The sequence below is a fragment of the Mastigoproctus giganteus genome, chromosome 6 (genome assembly GCF_048544385.1).
Source record: "Mastigoproctus giganteus isolate SK-2022 chromosome 6, ASM4854438v1, whole genome shotgun sequence".
NCBI classification, from domain to species: domain Eukaryota; kingdom Metazoa; phylum Arthropoda; class Arachnida; order Uropygi; family Thelyphonidae; genus Mastigoproctus; species Mastigoproctus giganteus.
In genome coordinates this window covers 73,434,677-73,453,288 of record NC_143580.1, presented here as the reverse complement: position 1 = coordinate 73,453,288, position 18,612 = coordinate 73,434,677, and the positions used below count along the sequence as shown (strand labels likewise).

General features: G+C 36.6%; 1 protein-coding gene across 1 annotated transcript in view; it reads left to right on the top strand.

Annotated features, from left to right (window-relative positions):
* Nucleotides 1-18,148, top strand: part of LOC150084410 (transmembrane protease serine 5-like) — a 289,626-nt gene extending 271,478 nt beyond the window's left edge. The window contains exon 12 of the mRNA XM_090375211.1: nucleotides 17,456-18,148. Within this exon, the coding sequence (XP_090231337.1) occupies nucleotides 17,456-17,644 (189 nt within the window). The 3' untranslated portion in view covers nucleotides 17,645-18,148. The remainder of the gene's footprint in view (nucleotides 1-17,455) is intronic.
* Nucleotides 18,149-18,612: the final 464 nt, after the last annotated feature.

Here is an 18,612-nt window from a genome sequence, read left to right as displayed (position 1 = left end):
TTGCATTGTAACGCTGCAAAAGGTTTTGATGAAACTTTAAAGCAGATGGGTTGTCTGCTGTATCAAGCTTAGCAAGCAGAAATTCTATTGAAGACTGCTTTAAGTAAGTCTGTATCTTCTGAGGCCTTCAGAATCATTTCAACTGGTCGCAAAGTTTCACATAGCAATTCAAGTGTTCTTCCAGTCATCGTCAGACACAGCTTCAGTTGACAGTACTGCACATAGAGCATTTGGAATGCAATTTTTCAATTTCAAAAATCTCTCAATCATATAGAATGTGCTATCCCATCTAGTCTTTCAATCTAATATAAGTTTATATTCTTTCCCATTAAATTTTCCTTTAACAAAATTTTGTAATATGTCATTTTTGGTAGGCGATTTTCGAAAAAGCTTGCAAATTTTTCTGACTTTGTTAATAGTTTGTGCAATATTGGCCATTGGATTGAAGAAATAAATGAGCTCATCGGTAAAGGCGGTTTGATAAAGCATGCCTTGCTGTCTTTCTTCAACTTCTTCATCATCACTACTTTCTTCATTATTTTCATTTTCTTCATATTCTTTGGGAGACTCAAGAGACTGTGGCACCATAATTGATTGCTTTTTCATAAAGTACATCTATAACTGACAGAGGTATACAATGGGCTATACATTGTTGATGATTAGGCGTAATTTGCTTGCCAAACTTAATCATCATTGCTGCTCCATCGGTGGTGCAGGCAACGATATCCTTATCCAAGTTCAAACCAAATTCCTTCAAGTGTCCATTCACAATTTGCTCAGTTCTTCTGCTATCAAGTGAACTCTTAATCTCAATAAGACCTACCGACCAATGATTGTCTTTTGAATGCACATTTATATTCATTTTGAAATCGCTTCTTCCATAGATTTTTTAACGATAAAGTTTTGTAATGTTCTTACCATTTTTACGGGAGGTTCACTGTTATCTTGTTTAATGTCAATCTGATGCATTTTCTTTAAATGCAACATCAAAGATGATGTAGATCCTCCAGACGACTTCATTATCTTCTGACATTTCAAACATTGTGCTTCATCTTTGCTTTTTCGAGCAAAATAATTCCATATATTTGATTTCATATTAGACATATTAAGAGTAATAAATATTATTTAGTAGGAATTTATATCACCGACAATTTTAATAAAAATATTGAAGATAACAAAGGCACAATACTATGCATCACTCCCGCAAGCACTGAATGAAGAGTCTAAACAAGGCAAGTTTCAAAATTTTCACGAAAGAAATTTTTTATTTATTTAATTGCAATTTTTTCCCCCCAATTAAATCTATTGTATTTTCAAAATTAAATAAGAGCTAAATTTGGTGAAGCTGCTTTTTGGAGAACATTTGATCACAAATTTACGATTGAAATTTGATGCAATATTTCAGAGAATCTGTTTCTAGTGGGTAACCATCAATAAGGCCCGTTCCATAATTTGACTGGCGAACAAGATAGATGGAACGGAGAAATGTTGAGCATTTTCTTTTACGCTATCGCTCCGACTCACTTAATCGTAAATGAGTACACCTGCATCGTGCCATGATACAGGTGGGAAGATAAAAGGTACCCCTCCTAGATTTGGGCCACTTGCTCATGAGATTCGTACCTAAACATAAAATAAAATAAAATAAAAAACATGTTTAAAACATAAAGCAGTTGAACGATCCAGACAAATGAACGAACAAAAGAAAATGTGCGTAACAAAAAACTATATTCGAGGGCTAACTAAGAAAATATTCGAATCCGGTTTTAGAAGCTCGGTTTCGGGTTTTAACAACTCAATATGAAAACCGATTTAACCGGTTTGCAAGCCCTAATCAGCATGTTTGGGAGGCAACTAGAGGGAGCAATACTCTTTATCTGATTATCAGTAGTGATTCTTCATGAATTAAGAATCTGCAGATAAAGGAACCACTAGGTGGCAGTGATCACAGTGTGCTGAAGTGGGATTTACTCAAAGAGGTAACTACCATCAGGGGAAAAAGTAACGGTTTTTGCTTTCGTAAAGGTGACTACGACAGTCTGAGACAGTATTTAAATTTTATACAGCGGGACCAACTGATGACGTTACCAACAGCAAATTCAAAATGGGAAGCATTCAAAGAATTTATCTTGGAAGCTACTAGGCTTTACATACCAACTAAGAAATATTGTTCAAGGTTTAGGTCTAAATGGATGTCAGATGAACTAATGAGACATATGGCAGAGAAGAAAAATGCATGGGATACATATAAATTAATGAGTGACATGGAAGCCTATGATAGATATTAGCTAGTCTGTAACCAAGTCACAAAGGAGATTAGGCAGGCAAATGCAGATTATGAGAAATCCTTGGCAAAGGATGCAAAGAAAAACAGAAAAGAGTTCTTTACCTATGTATACTTTAGAATGAAAAGGATGAATCAGATTGATACACTAGATATTGATGGTTCAACTGTTGATGATCCTGCTCAGGTGGCTAACAAACAAAACGAGTATTTTGCATCTACATTCACACATGAGGAGTTATTCAGGAAGGGGAATGCCAGAGGTGAAGTAAACTCTGGCAGTGAGCTAGATGATTTTGTAATAACTGAGAGGAAAGTGGGAGAGAATTGTTGAGGATAAACATAAAAAAGGCACCCAGGGTGGATGGGATCTATCCAGTTATATTAAAGAAAGCAGCAAAGGAAGTAAGCAAACCCTTAGCCATAATTATGAGAGCTTCTTTGGACTCAGGGGAGGTACCCATAGACTGGAGATGTGCAAATGTGACCCCAATTCACAAAGGATGATCAAAAGCTGACAAGTAATTATAGACCTGTGAGTTTAACTTCTGTTCCAGGAAAATTAATGGAGTCACTGGTTAAAGAAGCACTGCAGGATCATCTAGACAAGACTTCAGTTATAGCTCGGACATAGCATGGTTATGTTAAGTGAAAGTCTTGCCTGACCAATGACTGATGAATCAACAACAAAGCAATGGGAGACTATGCACCTTCAAGGTGATGGTCAATGGTCAATATGGACAGGCAATATGAAGATCAGCAGGGTTGTTAATAACACTAATGACAGTATGCTGCTGCAACAGGATCTAGAAAAGTTGAGCAGATGGGCTGAGAGGTGGGAACTGAAGTTTAACATTGACAAATGTAAAGTACTGCATATGGGAAACAGTAACCCCAGAGTAACGTATCAACTCTGTGGTACTATACTGGCAGTGGTAGAGAATGAAAAGGACCTGGGGGTAATTGTGCAGCAGATATGAAATTTTCTGACAGTGTACATGGTCTGCAAGAGTGTCATGGTGTCTTGTGAATGATATAAACAAATTTTTCTAGCAGGGATAAGGAGGTGATTATTCCCTTGTTTTTTTTTTTTTTTTTTTTTTTTTTTGATTTGGTAGTTGTTGGCGCATCGGCTTCTGTGGCCATATTGCACCTCCCAAGGTTTTTGCAGTACTTTGATCCAAGCCCGAGGCGGGAATCGAACCCGCGACCTTTGGGTTGCCGGGCAGGTACTTTTACCCACTCAGCTAGCCCGGTCGGCATATTCCCTTGTATAAGGCAATGTACAAGGCCACACCTTGAGTACTGTATACAGCTCTGGAGGCCTCATTTCAAGTAGGATGTAGAGCTGCTGTAACAAGTACAGAGAAAGGCAACAAGATTAGTGAATGGAACAAAGGGTTGCTCTTACAAAGAAAGGCTTAAGTTTTGCAAATTACAGTGTCTGGAGACTAGGCACCGGCGAGGTGATCTGATAGAGATGTATAAAGCCTTGAATGGTTTGAGCATGCTCAGTGCTGATGGGATTCGTCCTCCTGCTCAGAACAATCACCTGAGAGGGCATAAATTCAAATTGAGGAAAGACAGATGTGGGATAGATGTGGTGGAAATTTGCCTTTAGCCAGCAGGTAGTTGGTTGGTGGAACAGACTTCCATCCCTTGTTGTGGAAGTTGATAGCCTAAATAAATTTAAGGCTCAGCTCTGGACAGATATTTTGAACGAACGGAGGGGTGAAATGGGAGTGGTGTTTTTTTTTTTTTTTTTTTTTGGCTGATACTGCATAAGCTTGCTTTCTTGCATCATATGCCTCTACTAATGCTAAGGAACCAATCGTCCCAAAATAGTTTAGTATTTTGTAAATATTTGTATAGTTTGTAAATATCCTGCCTTTTCCTAAGTGACCTATGTAAATGCTGGTAATTACATAGTCGTATTTATTTGACCTTGAGAATGCTGCGTGGTGAGATAGCCAATGGGAGAAAAGCAATGCAGGTCACATCATACTACTGGGCAGTGCTATTACGTCACTACAAATGCACAGGTAAATAATTGCATAGGTCATTTCCTGATTAGATATCAATCAGTGTGTCTTTTACTTAGAAAAGATTTGACCTACTCTGTCATACCTCTACATTTTACATAGAAAAGCATGCACGAGCAGGGGCAAAGCCTGCTCGAGCAAAGAAGTTTATTAAGCTTATCACCCAAACCATACATTTAAGATGATATTTCAGGCATCTTACTGATACCCATCATCCTGAAATGTCACCTTTAATGTATAGTGGTGTGGGCGATAAGCTTAATAAACTATATTATTAATTTCATGTGGTATTAGAGCAATTATTAAATATAGTAATTAAACTCCATGGAAAACAACCATGTAACATCCTTCCCTAACTATAATACATTCTACATAATACAACTGTTATTGAAATTGTCCTCCATAAGTGGAATTCCAATTAAAGTCATGCCACATAACACACTGAACTCCTCAAAAGGAGTGGTAAGTGAGTGAGATTTATTGACCATCACCAAAAAAGAAAAAAGTCATGGAACTGCAAGAACAAAAATTAACACAAACATGATGAATAGTGATCCAAAAAGACAACAACTTAGTTCTAACACATAACATAATACTGACCTTTAATACACCGAATTTTCCAACCTGTTAAAGCAGGTTACCCACACTGCTTTGTATGACCATACATACCAAATCATTTATGGTGTTTCAAATGCCAAAAAAATTAATCATTCTCAAAAGAAACATGTAAATAAAGGGAAAGTTACATGTCCCAATTGTGAGTCAAAAAACCATTCACAAACAGAATATACTGCAGGCTCCTCGTCTAAATTGCAAGAGCAATTTGCACATTCACGAGACTTTGCAGTACATTCAGGGATTCAGCGCTGGCCTTAGCAAATGCGGGGGTCCAGGCCAGGGGTCTTGCAAGCTAGACCTTAGTGCTGTACAAGGTGATTAACCCTTTCCCAAATGTTTATGGGCTTCCTGTGGTGAGTTTTTGATGGGGAGGACCCAGTGGAGCGAATGAGTTTATCATATTTTAGAATTATGCAAAAATTAAAACTTTTGTACATACACTTCACATAGAGCAGAGAATTCTGAATATGCTTTTAAATATTAATTTCTTCTTCTTTTGACTTTACTGTGTAATCATTGAAGTAAAATTATCAAAAATGGCACCATTCTTCTTCTTCAAGAGGAGTGTTTCCATTTACAGTGAGTTTCCTCAGCCTACAAGTTATTTCTTATTAGGAATTTTTTCCCGCCATAAAGTGCGGTTCAAGATGTCTTGGTCAGTTAAGCCTCGGGCTGTCATGCACTCCCGTACTCCATCCATCCATGTCCTCCTAGGTCTTCCTCTTCTCCTTCTTCCAGGAGTTATCCATTCCAGGATAGTCTTTGGATATCTGTGTTCTTGCATCCATTTTACATGTCCATACCATGTTAGATGCTTTTCTTTGATGATGTCAAGAATAGTCTTTTTCACTTCCATTTTTTCCCTTATGTCTTCATTCCATTTTCTGTCTCTTCTAGAAGTTCCTGCTGAGCGTCTCCAAAAATCCATTTCTGTGGAGAGCAATTTGTTTTCCGCTCGCCTATTCAATGTCCAGGTTTCCGCTCCATACAATAGAAGACTTTTGTACAATCGTTTGAAATATATGTTTCTTTGTTTTATTTAGGATATTTTTGCTCCACAGAACAGAGTTTAACATGCGATAGCCTTTCTGCCATCTGTAATTCTCTTATTGATCTCTGCTTGGGATGATCCATCACTTTGTAAGATTGATCCCAAATATTTGAATTTATCGACTTGTTTGATTTTAAAACCTGCAATATTTAGAACGTGTCCTGGCCCTGAAGACAACATTTCAGTCTTGATAAAATTGATTTTTAGACCCCATTGTTCATATTCCTCAAACAATTGATGACATGCATACTTTGCATCTTCTAAGTCTTGTGCTATCACCACCCGATCATCTGCAAAAAGTAAACCGATCAACTTTTTTTCTTCAAAATGTGCCGCGATATACCATCTCAAGAAGGTTGTTGCACATGGTTAAAAATGTTGTTTATAAATTTTAAAATTAAATACAATTCAGAATTCTTATTTTAAATTCATACTTACATAAATTTTTAATTTATGTGAAGTTTGTGTCTTAATGTCATCTGCCAAGCTTTCAAAATCTGGGATATACTGTGATAAGGCCAACAGTAAAGAATCTTCTGTATACAAGTCTGTAAGAGCACAAGCAATTCTTCGGTTTTTTTTTTTGTTTGTTTCACTTATGTGGAACCAAAACAGGAATTTAAAAGTTCACTGAATTTTTTTACAGTACTTTTCTCGGCAAGCATTTTCAAAAGTCATTTTCTGATGACCTGGCTTTTAGGAAGATTCGTTTTGCAATTTAATAATTTCATTTTCAAGTAAAATTTCTCTGTGTGAAGAATCTCAACGATTTTTTTTCTGCAATTTGTTTCGTATCTAAGTCGACCTTAAATAGACAAGAAATATATTGAACAATGTCTTCAATTGTTTTAAAATCACTGAATCTCGTTTCAAAATCATCCACAGCTTTCTCAATTTCAGAAACATATTTCTCTCTCTATTAAATTCAAAAACAGGATATTTTGCAAATGATCTTGCATATTTTGCAAAATGATTGAATTTTTTTTTCTTTGAGATCCTTAGCCATTGCCAAAAATTGATATTTATATGCAGCAATACTACTAATCATTTCACCCACATTTTTATTTTTTCCTTGTAATTCCAAATTCAGATCACTTAATTTACTGGTAAAAGCTGCCAAAAAAGCCAGATCACACAACCACTCTGTGTCTTGTAGCTGCTGATAATCATCTCCCCTTTGATCAACAAATTTTTGAATTTCATTCAGCAAATTTCGAAATCTGTAGAAACTTACTCTGACTCAGCCACCTCACACCTGTGTGTAATATCAGATCTGGTTCATTTTCATCGAGTTGCATTTTGAAAAGCTTCCTTTGAAGAGATTGTCCTCTGATGGAATTCACCATTTTGAAAGCTATGTCCATAATACTTTTAGTATTTAATCTTTTGCTGGCTAACACTTGTTGGTGGATGATATAGTGGTAACTCAAAAATTCTGGGAATTCATCATCCTTTTGGCACAATGTGATGAATCCGTTAAGATGCCCCTTCATTGCTTTAGCTCCATCTGTTGTTATTGATACGAACTTAAATAGTGGTAATTTAATTTTTTCAATAAAATTTTTGAATGCGTTAAATATATCAAGACCTCTAGTTCTTTCTTTTAATGAAACCATACCCCGTAGTTCTTCTCTAGTGGCAGAATCATTGAAAACCATACAAATAAAAACGAGCAATTCAGCTATCATCCAGTTGTAAAGAAAAGGACACACCATTAGCAATATGAGCACGCAGTTGTTCGCTCACATTTTTACTCATTTTTTTGAAGTGTCGCATCACAGTATTTCAAGATAATTGCAAATCTTGAAGAGCACTTTTAATTTCATTTTTGTTCTTAAAATTTTCAAAAAGAGAATCTGTTATTTCTAAAAATGAGTCTTTGATGAATTGACCATCAGAAAACAGTTTGCATTTTTTTGCAAGAAATTACTCACTTTAAATGATGTGAGAAATTTTGTTGCGCGAATAATCTGGATTTAAGTTCTTGTAATTTATTTTTTCTAAGGTCACTATTAGGTGGAAAATTCGATTGGTATTGACCATGGAGTGCATTGAAGTGCCTTTCTAAATTTACTTTTTTGGATCCACAGAAGCATTCCAAATCAAACAATATGTTTCTTTTATCTTTACAAAAAAGAATTCTAGTTCTCACTCTTGATGAAAATTATGCGTTTTACTTTTAAATCAAAGGGTATTAAATTAACGTATAAGCACTGTCCAGTTATAAATATTAAAATAAGCTAAATAAGAATTCAACACATACACTATGCTCTCTGCAACGTAACTACATGAACTAGACAAGATTAGCGACTGCACAGCGACAAGAGTAATCATGTGGTTCAACGAATTTGTAATAAGCATATGCAGTGAGGCTCATGATAATAATATTTAGATTTTGACTAATATATTTTTATATATATTTAAAATTCGTCGTGATCGACCGAAATTAAAGCCGTGATTGTCCCTCTGTATAAGGCAACGGTCAGGCCATATCTTGAGTACTGCATACAAGTCTGGAGGCCTCATTTTAGGAAGGATGTAGATTTGTTTGACCGTGTACAGAAAAGGGCAACAGGATTGGTGAAGGGAATGAAGGGATCCTCTTACCAAGAGAGGCTTAAGTTCTGCAAATTGCAGCAGCTGGAGACTAGGCACCTGCAAGGTGATCTGATTAAGGTGTATAAGGCCTTGAATGAGTTGAGCACACTGAATTCTGATGGGATTCTTCCACTTGTTCAGAATACGAACCTAAGGGGGCATAAATTCAAATTGAGGAAAGGCAGATGTAGAATAGATGTGCAGAAATTTGCCTTTAGCCAGCAGGTGGTTAATTGCTAGAACAAATTTCCATGTGTCATTGTGGAAGTTTTTTTTTATTTATTTATTTTTTTTTTTTTGGTGACGCTGCATAAGCTCATACGCTTGCTTTCTTGCATCACATGCCACTATTACTACTACTACAAACCTGCGGAAAAAACACAACACAATATGATGGATAATAGAGCGTACTGACAAACTTGTTTTCACAAAATCTCTAACAATACTGACCAACTTATTGCGACGTTTGAGAGTTTATTTTATCGCAATTAGTTTTATTGCAGCGCTCACTGCACATGCAATAAACTAATCAGAAATGACCTACATATGCATGCCGTAATAGCGTCACACATATCTAGCTGACACGGCTTCTCAAGATGTAACCTACTGGGCCACATATATGAGACATAAAACAAAAACTTTTTTTTTTGATATTTTAAGCGAAAAATGACAACACTGTCATTACAATGTTTATTTTAGAATTACTGATCAAATTATTTGCTAAATATTTTTTGGCCCCTGGGAAATTTTTTTCTTAAACTAGCTTACCAGTCAATGCGTTAAAGGCAGGATGAGGTGGTTAGCTGTTGGGTAAACTGTATGTGCTAAAATAACCACCAGTGATCCGGCAAACTCACTAATCCGGCATCCCACATGTCCCAACGTTGTCGGATTAGTGACAGTCGACCTGTACTCTCTCTCTTACCTTAGAAAGCAGTAAAGATTAATAATTTCAAAAGCAAATAAATGTACAGAATGACAACTCTAAACTCTGTGTTGCTGACAGAATTGGAAGTTCAAAAATATAAACCAAAACATTATCCTCCCTTGTTAACAATGCAGTAAAAGCCACCTTCTCTGTCAACAACTGTTAAAGACCAAGGAATACAGAGAAACATACTGAACACTACATAGGTTGATAGATGGCAAATCACATTTCACTCTTTTAAGTGTTTTTATATACAATGAAGTTACAACCATGTTTATATGCAAATTATATTTTATAAAATAAAAATTAATTAATTAATTAAATTGTGGACTTTGTTTGGTGGGCAGAACTCTCATCAACCAGTGCAATACCACCACTTTGCTTATTGGAGGTTTGAAGTGGTTGAACCCATGTTTAGTCTCCAGAACTAAGTTCCGGTCAACCCTTCCCCATCTCTTCCATCATGCAGTAAGACTGATGACTTTTGTGGTTATGATGAACATCATGGCAAGATCCAATCTTCCTTACATTTCAAGGGTACAGCTCTAAACCAGTGTTCACAGGCCAGCTGCTAGTTAGTACACTGGACCGAACCTACTGGCAACTCTTTAGGAGGCTTCCGGATCAGCTAGTGTATAATCTTGCTACCTCTACTCTGCCAGATAGTAACTGGAGGGAGTCCGAGTAGTGTATATGTGGGAGGCATTGTTGAGGCCACATTATGTTAAGGATCTGGATATATTCTTACTATTGAATGCACCATGAATTGTCAAAGTAATAGAGTAAGCTTATCTGTGAAAAGATCTAAACCTCCCAAACACTTCCTAGTTCATTTCACAAATATATGTGGTCCCAATTCTAATCTCAATGATGTCCATTTCCTCTTGCAGTCTGCCACACCCCATGTACTTTTTTTCTGACAGAATCTCAGTTATCATAGATTAACAGTAGCCACTGGCAGAGGTGAAAGAGATTCTTGCACTGCTTCTATTGGAATGAGCAGAAGCCTGAAAAACAAGATGCAGGATATTTCAGAGACTGCTGGAAGTCATTGCGGTACAAGTAAACACATGGGTTGTGTTAGGTAGCTAAGAATAGAAACAGGTGCATGTATACTTGCGTGTACACCAATGCTAGGAGTTTAGTAAATAAATTTGATGAATTTGAGGTATTGCTCAAAACATCAAAGGCAGATATTGTTGGGATATCAGAGACGTGGTGTCACACAGATATCAGGAATGCAGAACTGGAATTTGGGGAGTAGAACGTATACAGAAAGGATAGACAGGATAGGAAGGGAGGAGGGGTTATGCTATTAGTTAAAAAACACAAAATCCAAGGAAGTGAAACCAGTCGACATCGATGGAAAGGGCAGTGTCGAGTCAGTTTGGTGTGACATAAGCATAGGTAAATCAAAATTGAGAGTAGGAGTGTGCTATGGGCCTAATGACTCTGATGAGTATAATAAGATACTGTACAGGGAAATAGAATGGGCCAGTAAATCAGAGAGTCTTATAATGGGGGATTTTAATTTCCCAGATATTGACTGGAATTTGTGGGTTGGTCACTCACACATTAGCAAGGCTTTTGTGGATTTATTGGATGATTGTTTTCTACACCAGCATGTTCCGGAGGCAACTAGAGGGAGTAATACTCTTGATCTGATTATCAGTAGTGATTCTTCATGCATTAAGAATCTGCAGATAAAGGAACCACTAGGTGGCAGTGATCACAGTGTGCTGAAGTGGGATTTACTCAAGGAGGTAACTACCATCAGAGGTAAAGGGAAGGGTTTTTGCTTTCGTAAAGGCGACTATGAAGGTCTGAGACAGTATTTAAATTCTATACAGTGGGACCAACTGATGATGTTACCAACAGCAAATTCAAAATGGGAAGCATTCAAGGAACTAATCTTGGAAGCTACCAGGCTTTACATACCAACCAAGAAATAATGTTCAAGGTTCAGGCCTAAATGGTTGTCAGATGAACTAATGAGACATATGGCAGAGAAGAAAAATGCATGGGATACATACAAATTAATGGGTGACATGGAAGCCTATGATAAATATAAGTTTGTCTGTAACCAAGTCACAATGGAGATTAGGCAAGCAAAGGCAGATTATGAGAAATCCTTGGCAAAGGATGCAAAGAAAAACAGAAAAGAGTTCTTTACCTATTTAAGCTCAAGAAGGAAAGGGATGAATCAGATTGGTCCACTGGATGTTGATGGTTCAACAGTTGAGGATCCTGCTCAGGTGGCTAACAATCTAAATGAGTATTTTCCATCTACATTCACACATGAGGAGTTATTCAGGAAGGGGAATGTCGTAGGTGAAGTAAACAATGGCAGTGAGCTAGATCATTTTCTAATAACTGAGAGGAAAGTGGAAGAGAAATTGTTGAGGATAAACATAAAAAATGCACCCGGGGTGGATGGGATCTATCCAGTTATATTAAAGGAGGCAGCAAAGGAAGTAAGCAAACCCTTAGCTATAATTATGAGAGCTTCCTTGGACTCAGGGGAGGCACCCATAGACTGGAGATGTGCAAATGTGACCCCAATTCACAAAGGAGGATCAAAGGCTGACACAAGTAATTATAGACCTGTGAGTTTAACTTCTGTTCCAGGAAAATTAATGGAGGCACTGGCTAAAGAACCACTGCAGGATCATCTAGACAAGACTTCAATTATAACTCGGACACAGCATGGTTTTGTTAAGGGGAAGTCTTGCCTGACCAATTTGATTGGATACTATGATGCAGTCACAAAAGAACTGGATGCAGGGAATAACTTTGATATTATATACTTGAATCTTAGAAAAGCTTTTGATACTGTTGCACATGGAAGACTGCTGCACAAATTGGAGCAGTGTGGCATTTTAGGCTGCTATGCTGCTATGGATAAAGCGGTGGTTGAGGGGGAGAAGACAGAGAGTGGTAATCAAAGGACACTGCTCATCGTGGACTAATGTTATTAGTGGAGTCCCTCTGGGTTCATTATTGTTTTCTGTATTTATAAATAATATTGATGATGGTATATCAAGCTTAATGTCCAAGTTTACAGACAGTACAAAGGTTGGCAGGGTTGTTAAGGAAACTACTGACGCTATGCTGCTGCAACAGGATTTGGAAAGGTTGCGCAGATGGGTTGAGAGGTGGCAAATGAAGTTTAACATTGACAAATGTAAAGTACTACATATGGGAAACAGCAACCCCAGAGCAACGTATCAACTCTGTGGTACTTCACGAACAGTGGTAGAGAATGAAAACGACCTGGGGATAATTGTGCAGGTAGATATGAAGTTCTCTGAGCAGTGCAGATGGGCTGCAAGAGTAGCTTATGGTGTCTTATCAATGATATACAGGAATTTTTCTAGCAGAGAAAAGGGGTGATTATTCCCTTGTATAAGGCAATGGTCAGGCCACACCTTGAGTACTGTACACAGGTCTGGAGGCCTCATTTCAAGAAGGATGTAGAGCTGCTGGAACGAGTACAGTGAAGGGCAACAAGATTAGTGAATGGAACAAAGGGTTGCTCTTATGAAGAAAGGCTTAAGTTTTGCAAATTACAGAGTCTGGAGACTAGGCATCGGCGAGGTGATCTGATAGAGGTGTATAAGGCTTTGAATGGCTTGAGCATGCTCAATGCCGATGGGATTCTTCCTCTTGCTCAGAATAATCACCCGAGAGGGCATAAATTCAAATTGAGGAAGGACGAATGTCGGATAGATGTGCGGAAATTTGCCTTTAGCCAGCGGGCAGTTGGTTTGTGGAATAGACTTCCATCACTTGTTGTTGAAGTTGATAGCCTAAACAAATTTAAGGCTCAGCTGGACAGGTATTTCGAACTAACGGAGGGGTGAAATGGGAGTAGTGGTTGTGTTTTTTTTTTTTTTTGGCTGATGCTGAATAAGCTTGCTTTCTTGCATCATATGCCTCTACTAATGCTAATGCTGATCAGTTTATTCAACTACTGCTCATCTCAGTTGCCCAAATTATTTGCTATATGATTCCTTTCGCCTCAAAGGTGGTACTTGTGCATATGTCCATTCCGATATTCCCTGACAAAGACTTGGTAATTTGGAATCTCCTCTTTTCAATCTTCTCTGGCTTAAAATCTCTCTACCTCATTGTGTCAAATTCATCTGTTGTCTTTACCGTTCTCCCAACTCCACTAATCATTTTTCTCCTTGACTTCCTCTCTTTGCAACTTGACTTTCTCCAGTCCAACTTTACTAACAGTGAGGTAATTTTCCTTGGTGATTTTAATGTTTACAGCTCCAGCTGGCTTCCATTTTCTAGTCATACCGACCCAGCTGGTCGAGATGCTGAGGCTTTTGCAATTACTAATGACCTTGCACAAATTGTTTCTTTACCTACAAGAATACCAGACAATCCTAACCATACAGCCAACATGCCGATCTTTTTTCTAACAAACAACCCTTCTAAGTATATGAAGTTGAGTGGTCTTTTAGGCACCTCAGATCACAACTTGGTGATTATCTCTTTTCCAAAGGAGCCTTAATCTCATGGCTATTCCCAACCTTGTATTTTTTGGCATTAAAAGAATGCAAAATGGGATGACCTATGATATTTCGTTTCCTTAATCAGATTACTGTTTCAAAACATTTCTAATGTCAACATTTGCTCAGATCGTGTCAGTGAAATTATTCTTGCAGGAATGGAATCCTTTATTCCACACTCCACTTTAAAATCTCGTCCTTTATCTAAAAGTTGGTTTTCCAATAAATGTGCTAAGGCTGTTCAAGAGAAGAATGTTGCATATCGTAATTGGCTTGTTTCTAATTCTTCAGTTTCATTTTCTGCCTACACCAAAGCTTGCAACAATTGTAAAGCAGTTATTAATCAGTCCAAACTATATTTTTGAGCAGGCTAAGAGTAGAAACCTTGCTTCTTGCCCTAACGGTAGCGAAGCATTCTGATCTCTTGTCAAAGCTATTGGCCGCAATTTTTGCCAAACTCTGCAACCACCTTTGTCAAAACCAGGTGCTTCTGTTATCACTTCAGCCAAGGATAAAGCTGACTTGGTAGCATCCCATTTTTCTTCCAACTCATGTATTAATGATCTTGGCAAAACACTTCCCACCATTCCCAACATGCTCCATTCAATGCCTCCTGTGGTCTTCCGTCAAAATGTCAGAACAATTTTGACAAATCTTGATGGTAAGAAAGCTCCAGGTCCTGATGGTATTTCTCCACTTGTTCTCAAAACCTGTGGTCATGAACTTACTCCTGTTCTTTGCTGCCTTTTTTCACTTTCTTATTCCAAAGGTGTTTTTCCTTCTTCTTGGAAATTTGCTCATATCCAGCAAATTTCCAAGCTGCAAATTTCCAAATTTCCAAAAAAGACATTGAGCTTCTTGAAAGCTTCCAAAGACAGGTAACTCAAATGGTAAGATCAGCAAGACAACAGGAAATACTGATTACGTGGGCTATGGAGCTTGGCAACCAGGCACTTCAAAGATGCTAACTGAGGTTTACAAGGCGGAATTTTCATTTAGAGAATTCCAGAATGAGGGGCCATAAATTTGAATTACAGGGGAATAGTTAAGACTAGATTGTAGGAAGTTTTCTTTTAGCCAGCAAGTCATTATTTACTGGAACAATTTGCATAAATTCAAAGGTCAACTGAGTAGTTACATGTGTGAGACGGGAAACATAATTTGTGTTTGCTTTTCTACTTGATAGTTCCTCCCCCATCCCTAGTGCAGCAAAAGCCTGTGCTTCCTTGCAGTATATGGCAAATACTATTAACTGTTACTATTACTGCTATAGACAAAGGGATGATCGAGTGGGAGGAGACAGGGCATTATCAGTGGACAGTGCTTTTTGTGGATTAATGTTATTAGTGGAAATCTGTCCCTCCCAGGGTTAGGTGCTGGGTCCATTGTTTTCTGTATTTATTTATGATACTGATAAAGGTAAGTATATCAGTCTTAATGTCTAAGTTGGCAGGGTGGTTAATAACGCTATGCTAGTGCAACAAGATATAGAAAAATTAGGCAGTTGGGCTGAGAAATGGCAATTGAGGTTTAAACATTGACAAATGCAAAGTGCTGCACATGGGTAGCAGTAATCCCAGTTTAACATACCAACTGTGTGGTACTACACTCAGAGTAGGGGAAAATGAATAAAACTCGGGATAATTGTGCAGTCAGATATGAAGTTCTCTGAGCAGTGCAGTCAGGGTGCCAGAACAGCACATGGGGGTCATTGATATATGGAAATTTTTCTAGAAGGAATAAGAGATGATTATTCCATTGTACAAGGCAATATCTTGAGTGCTGCATACAGGTGTGGAAGCTTCATTTTAGGAAGGATGTAGAGCTACTGGAGTGAGTACAGAGAAGAGCAACGAGATTGGTTTTTTTTTTTTTTTTTTGTTTTTTTTGGTTTTTAGGAGCATTAGCAACTAAGGCCATATTGCTCTGGGGATATGCGGTGGTCATTCCCTGACCTTTCCGCATCCTCCATATTTGGTGGTGACGGACTCAAACCCCGGTCTAATCAAGAAGCGTGTGCTACGCACTGCTGCTCCTTCCCACCTGGCTATGGAGGCGCCACGAGATTGGTGAAAGGTACAAAGGATATAGGCACCTGTGGTGTGATCTGATTGAGGTGTTTAAGACTTTGAATGGATTGAACAAGCTCAATTCTAATAGGATTTTTCCTCACTGAATTACTATGCACATGAAGAGGCATAAATTCAACTTAAGAATGGATGGTTGCAGAAGTTAACCTTTAACCAGCAGGTGGTCGATTGCTGGAACAAACTTCCATCTGACATGGAAGTGGACAGTTTGAATAAATTCAAGGAATAACTAGACAAACTGTTGGAGAGGAGAGATAGTCGAAATGGGAAGGTTTTTTTTTTTTTGAATAATTCTTTATAAGCTTGCTTTCTTGCATCATTTGCCACTACTAATACTAATGTATGTAGTGAAAGGGAATGCAGAATAAAAAGAATGCTGATATCGTAGCAAGATTTTGTGACTCAACTTTGGAAAATTCTGCTGTATGGGTTTAAATTCATTTCTGATTTTTCAAAACGGTGTATATATATATATATATATATATAAAAGCTAAATATTGCCAGTAGCATGGCAAACCAGTAGAGTGAAAATGAACTGAACCAAATAAAAATTACTGAAATATATATTAAAATAAATAAGCAAAATTTTTCTTATTTATTTTAATATATATTTCAGTAATTTTTATTTCTCTATTTAATTTTTGGATTAATTTGATCATATATATATATATATATATATTTATAATTATTGATAAGAAAGGAAAGAAAGAAAGTTAAAACGACAATAACTGTAACTGATATGTAACTAATATTTATGGGTCAATGCAGTTGCAAGCAATCATGCAATACACCCATAATGTCTATAGAATATTAAGGATAATAGAAAATTATTAGAAAAAGTAAATCAATCCAATAATAATACCATCAGGGACCTAAGAAAACAAAAAAAAAAAAAAATATATATATATATATTTATATATATATATATATATATTATTATCTTTTTAACATTATTTTATTTTTTCCCCATCGGGAAATGAGCCATTAATAAGAGCTGCCCGGCAACAAGTGCCACAGATACACAGGTTGGTCACCCCTGACTTAGCAGATGCAGTTTGCATTTAATTATATATTCCCATTGTAAGCAAAGTTTGAAAAATATGCTATTACACATTTCCTGAAAATACTCAAGTAGTATGCAGAATTTATCAAGTAGTACTCAATAAATACTCAAGCAGTATGCAGTAGTATGCATAATAGCACATTTTTATTGGTATAAATTTAATGGATTTATTAACAAGACTTAAGCAGTTTATTTTTCAAATGAAACATTTTTTTATTAATAATAAACTCATTGTTTTGATCTTGATTAATTTTTCAGGACAATTTAGGGTCACCTCTTCTTTGCATCAATAACTCTTCTGAAAGATGGGAAATCCACGGAATTCTGAGCTTCCAGCGTAGCTCTGGCCACATAAGCCATCCTTCCATTTATACCAAAATCTCTGCTATCTCAGACTGGATACAGATGATTGCAGGAAACAGTGTGATATCAGCAAGGTATTTTTGATGTGCTCAAATTAACTAGTTCCATAAAAAACTTGCCTTCCTTTAAAAGTGCCTATTGAAGAGGAAGTGTTCAGCTTTGTGCTGTATAGACAAAAGTCAGTTTAGAATATTTTCTTATCCTGAACAGTTTACAAAATTGCTGCTGTCAGAAGATCATGGCTTGCACATTTGTGAAAAATGTTTGCCAAAGGATTGTGTTCCTTATTATATGTTTTGATCATGTGATCATACATGAAGAGACCATATTCTTCTTAGAATGAGATTATTTCTAGGTAATAAACTTTTTTGCATTTGAAAAGTCATAGAGGAAAGACAATCGGTTCTCTTAATAGGTGAATATGACACTGTAATTAGCTTCACTCACGTGCCTTGAAAGACTGTTTATTATAGTTAATTACTAAAAGAATGTGATGTGAACAAGTCCAAGAGAAGTCAACCACATTTCGTTCTTTTTGCAGAAAATATTCCAATATTTGATCTGAAGATCAACTTCTTTCCATTTCCAATCAATTAAGTAGTTGTTTTTGTGGACTATAACCAACTACAAACTCCAAATGAATTCTAGTAAGCAATATATATATATATATATATATATATATTTTTTTTTTTTTTTTTTTTTTTTCTGTTTGTGATAAATATGTGATATATATATATATAAGTAATGTAAAAATAACAGATGCAGTTTAACCACTTAATCTGAAAACCTGCTATCACTGACCAAAGTTGTTGAATAGAAATGCATTGAATTTTTTAGTTTTTTCTCTCTTTTGTTATATAATGAACATTACCAATTATTTTAGCTAATTTAAACATCTAGAATAGAAAAATCTGCATCATCCATAAAATGAATTCAACTTTAGTTAGTCCAGCAGGTCATTTAAGCACAGTTTATTCTGCTTTAGAACAGAACAGCAAATCTTTAATATTCAACTCAATATTACATTTTATCTGATTTATTCAGTTTTAGTC